At 40.6% G+C, this 8163-nt stretch overlaps 1 protein-coding gene across 1 annotated transcript; it reads right to left on the reverse strand.

Moving 5' to 3' along the window:
• Positions 1–54: 54 nt before the first annotated feature.
• On the reverse strand, positions 55–7452 carry nifk (nucleolar protein interacting with the FHA domain of MKI67). The gene is made up of 6 exons (XM_080412444.1): positions 7210–7452; positions 5468–5605; positions 4655–4763; positions 3519–3730; positions 3300–3350; positions 55–1996 (listed from the first exon to the last, which is right to left on the reverse strand). The coding sequence occupies exons 1-6, from the start codon at positions 7321–7323 to the stop codon at positions 1766–1768; spliced, it is 855 nt and encodes a 284-aa protein (XP_080268570.1). The 5' UTR covers positions 7324–7452; the 3' UTR covers positions 55–1765.
• Between the last annotated feature and the right edge of the window lie 711 nt (positions 7453–8163).

Below are 8163 nucleotides of genomic sequence, written 5' to 3' on the forward strand. Positions count from 1 at the left end.
AATACTGTACCTTTGAGCTTTCTATTATCCTTAGGTATGCTCATGTAACAGGAATAGATTCATCTGAAATTTATTATTAAACATGACATCTGGTTTAGAGCATACCGACTGGTTTTAAACTGGTTATTATGATTATTGAGAAACAAGAACATGGCAATACTACAGTTACTCTGGAGGTACTGGCTGGTTCCACATGGAAAAGGAGAATTTGAAAATGTCAGATGTTCTCTTAATGAACACCAAAAAAAAAACTCGAGCACAAGAATCATACAACATGAGCTGTACTCATGACAGCTTATTACAACACGTATTTAGGGAGGGCAGTTTCTAAGAGCCCATAACTAGAACATAACCAGGCTTGGGCGACAGAGTTATGATTTCCAATACCATCAAAAATAGAAATTCCCCTTGCACCTGAGGGGTCTATACTTGGTCCCCTCTTTCTATACCAAAACTTGCCAAAAATAGCAGATAAATAACAGAATAGCATTTCCCATGAAGACAGGGGCTCAGCCTGGGACACATCTGCATCATGAAGTACAACATGGTTCTGTTGCCAGGAAGGAAGGACAGAAAGCGTTGGTGTGTGGTGACTAAAGAGGATGCTTGTAGATCCGCCTATATTTACATGCCCAAAATAGGGACGCCAGGTAGAAAGTAGGGGTGCTATAGTTAAGCTAATAAATTGAATCGATTTAAAAAAAAAAAGTGCAACAAGATTTATTTTTGGTGAAGATTGAAAAAAGGAGCGTAACAACCAAGTATAGAGCCCTGAGGGATTAGTACATATGGTTTAAGTGGTAAAATAACACTAAATAAGTAATCTAACCGCATATCTCTGTTCAGCCCACTGACGTGTCGGTATCACTGCGGTTCTCCAGTAAGGTATGCTGAATCTATGGAATAAGTGTGCTTATTTTCTAATATCTATTCATTATGGGGTGCAACAGTTAATTCAAACCTTTAACTTGTTTAATTGATCATACAAAATAATCAATAAAAAAAATGGGGGGCAAAAAAAATGAGCACAGGCAAAGATTTTCAAAAATTAAAATAGCAGTTCTACAGGCTCAAAACACGACGCATAGCGATGCATTGTGTGCTTGCAGATAGTCTATTTTCACTATTTTTTAATGCAACATCATTGTATAAAATGAGTGGCTAATCAGACTAATCGATTTAGTCGATTATAAAATAAAATGTCATAATTGTTTTCGAGTCGATTCGTTGATGTATAAAAAATGAACAGAATTAACAAACTGACTTCTCAATTATGTGATATCCAAAAATCTATTAATACAATAATCGACAACAAAATAATCAATAGTTGCAGCCTTAATTCAGTATTCTATGCACCATAAGTATTTAAACCCAGCGAGACTTGTCCAAGTAGACTAATTGCATATGTCATGCATGCTAAAATGTCATACATGCTATAATGACTGATCACCAGCAGCTCGGCTTTTACATTTTGTGTTTGTTTTTCTACACAAATACCATCACAAACCATATAGCCTGGTAAATTGTCAGGCAGTTATGAAGCTATGAAAAAATAGATATCGCCCAAGCCTGCCCCTTCCCTTAGATAATTACGTCCAAATAAAGGTTTGTCATGAAAAAGGAGGACTTCAAACACGTAGACATTATTGAACACAGTCCAAAGTTAAAGCGTCCTTTAACTTAGACGCAAACCCACATGGTTGCACACCATCTCTGCTGACAGAGACACAACAATGTCCATCATAAAAGAGTTCACTGGTTTCCTTCATTCTGTCACAGTCTTGTCACCTTCTGAAGGCTCGTCGCTCTCTGCGACATCCTCTTCATCATGACTCCTTTCCCCTTCCTCCTCCTTTGAGCTATCCTCTTCCTCATCTTCACTGGAGGTCACGGCAGTTGGTATCTTGAGGACGATCTCGTCGTCCCCATCATCATCGTTGACCGCCATTAACCTCCTCTTTTCCAGGACGGAGGGGGTGCAGAGCGGTGTGACATCCTGACGGAGGGGGGGAGAGAGGGTAACGTTAACCAGGGTCTCTTTTTGACTACAAGAACTAAGTGAACTGTGCTGTGCACTGCAGTGCTGTGAAACGTATTTCCAGGTTCTGGATTTGTTTCCATACGCTATGGCTCTGATTCAGATAAGGTTCTCGAAAGCTAATTTGGGCCCTGCTCAAGAGGTGGCACTAACCCCGAGTTCTTGGAACCTAGAACTTGTACATTCAAATGTTTTCCGAAAATAGCAACATAGCTGATCAGCTCTTAGATCATCTTAGATCAACTATTTTCAATCAATTATTTATAAAGTACCTCTCCGCTTCTGGTTATAATGAAAACATAACAATCACAGAACTTCATGCGTTCAGGAAAGTTCCAGGTTATGGCATGTTCTGGGTTACCCTTCGTAGTCAAAAAGAGCCAATAGCTAAGACACTATGTCCCATATCTGTTACTGATCTAGTGAACTGCACCTTATGTACGGCACCTGCTGCAACTATCCTCCTCCCTTATGAAATAAACTAAAAATGATGGAGCGCATGGAGAAAAAAAAATTCACCCAATTCTTTACACCAGTGATTAAGTCGATTCTGATTCTATAACTAAGCATAAAAAAAGGAAAATACATATTTTGTTAGCTGAAACTAAAATGAAAATCTACTTTAAAATAAAAGACAAACTAATGAATAATTTCAAACTATACCAACTCTGATATGAACTAAATGAAAACAAATCTGAGAACAGCAGGTAGCATAGCTGTGGCAAACATTATTAGAAGTCCATTATTTAGAGATTAAAGTCTCTTAACATGTACTTTCATTCAATAGTTAGCATGCACAGATTGCATGTTTAAATTAAAATTAAGAGTCTCAGTGAGCCGCTGGTTTCAGAAAAAACTACATAAACAGATTAATATGTGATGAAAAAACATGAGTTGAGATATGCTTTCAACATCACCATCAACCAGTGGATTTGTTGGCACATGGGTTTAATCGCCCTGCCAATTAGAGGCAGGCGATAAGCATTACGTACCACATTACTGTCGGCACACTTATTTGACCCCAGATCACTGATACACCCGAGGTCACTTTCAGTTGGTGCCAATGAAAAACATCTACATTCATTCTTCAGGGCTTGAACGTCTTTCAAAAGTCAAAATCAAGCACCTTCAAGGTGCATAATCAAGAATATTTTTCTGGCCTTTAGAACCACATTTAAATGTAAGTATTTCATCTACTTTCAAGCGCCAGTACAAACCCTGATACTTCAGTACAAGGTAAAACAGAATGGATTGTCCTTACATTGCTACACGTAGATGCATTCATCTCATCTGATGACCTCTTCTGTGCAGCCTGGAAGGAAAAATTATGTTAATGTTCACAAAAGACGATGTCATCACAAGTAATTAAACAGAAAGCCAACACTGTACTAGTGCTTACTGAAGCATCGAAAGAAATAAAGCAGGAAAGAAGAGATGAAGACATTGTCTAAACCAACATTCTAAAACCACAGGTTCTTACAAATCCAGGGAAGTCGTATTCGATCCCGTGTGCTGCCAGTCTCTTGCGGAGTTTCTTCTCCTTGCGTAGCAGCTTATCGGTCATCTTGTCCACCTCCTCCTGCGTGTGTACCTTGTTGTAGCGTGCCACGGCAGGATTTGAGGGCTTACGAAACTTCCTCATTGAGCCAACAAACAACTTCTCATGAACCTTCTCTGGGGGCATCACATGACCTGAGAACCAGCAGGAGAGACAAGAGATTTATGTTTAGATTTGGAGTTCTCTCATACAATACTGTGCTGCTATAGCAGTTACAGACTTGTTCTAGTTTTTAAACCAACCATCGCCATTCTCAGAACAGATTTTTTTTTAATTAAGAGTCTCAGTGAGCAGCTGGTTTCAGAAGATCCAACATAAAACATGATATCTTTTCAACATCACCATCAACCAGTGGATTTGTTGGCACATGGGTTTAATCGCCCTGCCAATCAGAGGCAGGCGATAAGCATTACGTACCAAATTACTGTCGGCACACTTATTTGACCCCAGATCACTGATACACCTGAGGTCACTTTCAGTTGGTGCCAATGAAAAACATCTACATTCATTCTTCAGGGCTTGAACGTCTTTCAAAAGTCAAAATCAAGCACCTTCAAGGTGCATAGTCAAGAGTATTTTTCTAGCCTTTAGAACCACATTTAAATTAAAGTATTTCATCTACTCAAGGATTTCCAGAGCCAGTACAAACCCTGATACTACAGTACAAGGTAAGAATGTTTTTTTCTACTACGGGCGGCATGGTGACAATGTGCACCACTACTCCACCCCAAAGTCTTTTCATCCTGAATTGTTGGATTCATCCAACGTATGTATCAAATATCCAATTTTGCTGGCTGCCATAAAATCTATACATTTAACATCAAAGCAAGCAGCACATAAAGGGAGTAACGCAGATTCGCATTCATATATTATAAACCCCAAGTAAGTTTCATTTTTGTATCAGACTGGCCTCCAGTACTCTCTGACACCAGTACAAATGACATACAAGCTGATAACGGTGTTCAAGGCTTGTGATATGCATGGCAATGTTACTTTGTATATATTTGATATCAAACAGGTGTTGTGGTGGATGTTGCCGTGTTTTCATGAAGGCTCACATTTGATCAGCCTCTCCCCCATCAGGTAGTTGTTCATGGTCTCAGCAACGATCTTGGCCACGTCGTCACATTCATACTCGACGAAGGCGTAACCTTTACTGCCACCTGTCTGAAGATGCCAGCAGAGAAACACATTAGTTCATGTGCTCAGCACGCACACATCCGCAAATTTCTGCAAAAGACTTGGGCTTCTGTCCTGAACTTATTTCTAACAGTCTATGAATAAACATACTCATATTTCTCATTCAGTCAGTGATGTTTTTGTCGGCACCTGGGTTTAATCACACTGCCAATCAGCAGGCAGGCGATAAGCAAACGTACCACATTACTGTAGGCACACCTACATGACCCCAGATGATTGATACACCTGGAGTCACTTTCAGTCGGTGCCAGGGAGAAGGTTCAAGCTGCAATCCAGAATTTACATAATATATGTGACCAAGGGTTGGGATCCTTTAGGATTAACGATTCTGGTTCCTTAATTATTCCCTCTTAACGGACAGATTCGTTCCATTTAACAATTCCTATAGGGTGTTCCAAATGGGTCAGGTCTGTAACTCTGAGTGTGTACAAATGGAACCAAATTGACCTGTAAGGGTCCATTTGGTGATGGTCCTTGAAATTACAAAGTTTGAGAACCACCAGTATTGCAATTGTACAGCAGACGTGAAGTCCACAGACCAGCTCTGACAAAGTGTGATAAAGCGGTTCCGGGAAAAACACGGTTCCAAATGTGATGGAACCGATTCCTCAAGGTTGGATCCGGTTCCGGATCCCAAGCCTAGTGGACAGACATAATAATAGTGTTGGTACCTTTTTGCTCCTGGCCAGGCGAAGCCGCATGACGGTCCCGAACTGTTGGAAGTATTTCTTGAGTTGTTCCTCGAAGAGTCCCATAGGCAGATGACCCACGTAGATCACCCCTGGATTCAGACGGCCTCCTCCTCCCTTCTAAAGGACACAAACACACTCATCTATAATAACACTTTATTTTTACGTCGCTGTCGGGTAGAAACCTTTTATGTCCAAAACCGTTCCTTTTATATAGTTAAAATAGTGAAAATGGCCAATGAGCTCACGACGCATACAAAAAAAAAACATAAAAAGTTGATTAAGGATTTTTATTATATGTTTTTTTATTACAGCATATCATTAGTTGGCATATGGAGGAGAATAAATGGTTTAACTGACTCCCATAAGTTACACACTTGTTCTAGTTTTTAAACCACTGTGCACAAAGGTGCTACGCACACCAGGTTCTTGTAGTGGTGCCGGCTCACTGCAGAATAATCTCAAAGTTTGACAATTTACTTCTAGTTTTTAAACCAACCATGGCCATTCTCAGACCAGATTTAATATGTTCTAATATGGGACCCACGCACGCTGTTTTAAAAAAAAGTTTTAATTAAGAGTCTCAGTGAGCAGCTGGTTTCACAAGAACCAACATAAAACATGAGTTGAGATATTTTTTCAACATCAACCAGTGGATTTGTTGGCACATGGGTTTAATCCCCCAGCCAATCAGAGGCAGGCGATAAGCATTATGTACCACATTACTGTCGGCACACTTATTTGACCCCAGATCACTGATACACCTGAGGTCACTTTCAGTTGGTGCCAATGAAAAACATCTACTTTCATTCTTCAGGCTTTCAAAAGTCAAAATCAAGCACCTTCAAGGTCTGGCCTTAAGAACCACATTTAATTTAAAGTATTTCATCTACTCAAGCTGCAGTCCAGAATTTGTGCTAATGAATAAAGTGTTAATGTAACTACTCTGTATGGTAGAGTATATTAATACAATATAACTAGCACATCTGCAGTGGTTGGAGGTGTTCTCCTCCTTACTCTTCCATTGAGACATTTAGACCCCGGTGAGGGTAGGACACCTACTGGTTGACCAGTAGTACTGCCTCAAGCTCATATGCCCAATATTCCCCCTGGCCAAGTCAAGACTGCCCCTCATCTCGGATTCTCGGCTGAGCAGAAATGTAATTTATCCAATTGTAACTCTGAAAAGTGTAACCACGGGTCTATTTGGTTCCATTTGTACACTCTCAGAGTTGAATTAACATTAATTTTACTATATAAATTGGGGTCCCAGAGATAGAAATGCCATTAAATGGGGGTCCGTAGACTAATGCATGTCAAACTGGGGGTCCTTTAAATTAAAATGGTTGAGAATCACTGCTAGAGCCGAACAAATCTTTATGGGGTTCCCTGGCATATTTTTTTCAAATGGGGGGGGTCCACGTGTCAATTTAGGGGTCCTTGACATAAAATGGTTTGAGAACCACTGCATTAACAGTACTATAGCAGTTCTGATACTATGGCATTATTGGTAAATCATACTATTTAAGTAAAAGAGCGTGTTTTCCACCACTGGTTGGTTTCACGTTGTTTTAAAGGCCACACGAGCCTGATTTAGACATCGTCCTGAGACGGCGTGCCGCTCACCTATAATATAACATCTACAAGCTCCCAACACGGCACGATGCCAACTGGCTGTGAGCTTGTAGATCTGCTATTTCTAAGTTAAATCCTCGGTTACCAACCTTGCCTTGTGGTCTCTTCTTCACCTCCTGGACTTTCTTCTTAAACTCTTCTTCCTGCTGTGGGTTTAACGCCAGCAGCTCACCACCAGACCCCCCTGCTTCCCCTTCAGTCATGTTGTCCTAATAATATATATTATATAACGGTTATATAATGACTATATCAACGCTGAATAACAAGAAGTTTACACTGGCAAACAACAACTACGCAACTTGTCGTCCATACAACACCACCACGCTGGTCTCTTCTGCTTCCGGTTTGTCCATGTGTTGAAAGTCAACGACGTTGCATGTTTAGCTGTAGGCAATGCCTCCTCCTGCACAGCGCCCTCTGCAGCAACGGAGATCTAACGACAAGCTATGTGTGTCAACAAGCAGACAGACAGACAGACAGACAGACAGACAGACTGACTGACTGACTGACTGACTGACTGACTGACTGACTGACTGACTGACTGACTGACTGATGAATTTAATACACAGGACCACAATGGAAACAAGCCCTTGGCCTTAGGGCTTTTTGTGTTATCTTTTTAGCATCATTGTATAATCGTATACCACTGTACTATTGGCAAACTGTTAATAAAGTATTTAATCAATCAATCAAACAGACAGACAGACAGACAGACAGACAGACAGACAGACAGACAGACAGACAGACAGACAGACAGACAGACAGACAGAGAGACAGACAGACAGACAGACAGACAGACAGACAGACAGACAGACAGACAGACAGACAGACAGACAGACAGACAGACAGACAGACAGACAGAGAGAGACAGAGAGAGAGTTAGATAGATAAATAGATAACGTCTATCTAATAATTAGGTACAGTTCCTGGAGCATTAGATTCTAATTGCTCCAGGAACTGTAAGAAGAGGTGTGTAGTCAAAGCTCAGTGCATCACAGGCACCACCCCAGTCACAAACTGTTCATACCCCTACAGCGACCGTG

The sequence above is a fragment of the Gymnoscopelus braueri genome (assembly GCF_963280865.1).
Source record: "Gymnoscopelus braueri genome assembly, chromosome: 18".
In the NCBI taxonomy this organism is placed as follows: Eukaryota; Metazoa; Chordata; class Actinopteri; order Myctophiformes; family Myctophidae; genus Gymnoscopelus; species Gymnoscopelus braueri.

Excerpts from the sequence above, each read along its gene's own strand:
- nifk (XM_080412444.1), bottom strand. The coding sequence starts at position 7,323 with ATGACTGAAGGGGAAGCAGGGGGGTCTGGTGGTGAGCTGCTGGCGTTA. Across the intron at positions 5,606-7,209 it reads AGAAGAGACCACAAGGCAAG|AAGGGAGGAGGAGGCCGTCT; the intron begins GTTGGTAACCGA and ends TGTGTCCTTTAG. Across the intron at positions 3,351-3,518 it reads AATACGACTTCCCTGGATTT|GCTGCACAGAAGAGGTCATC; the intron begins GTAAGAACCTGT and ends TTTTCCTTCCAG.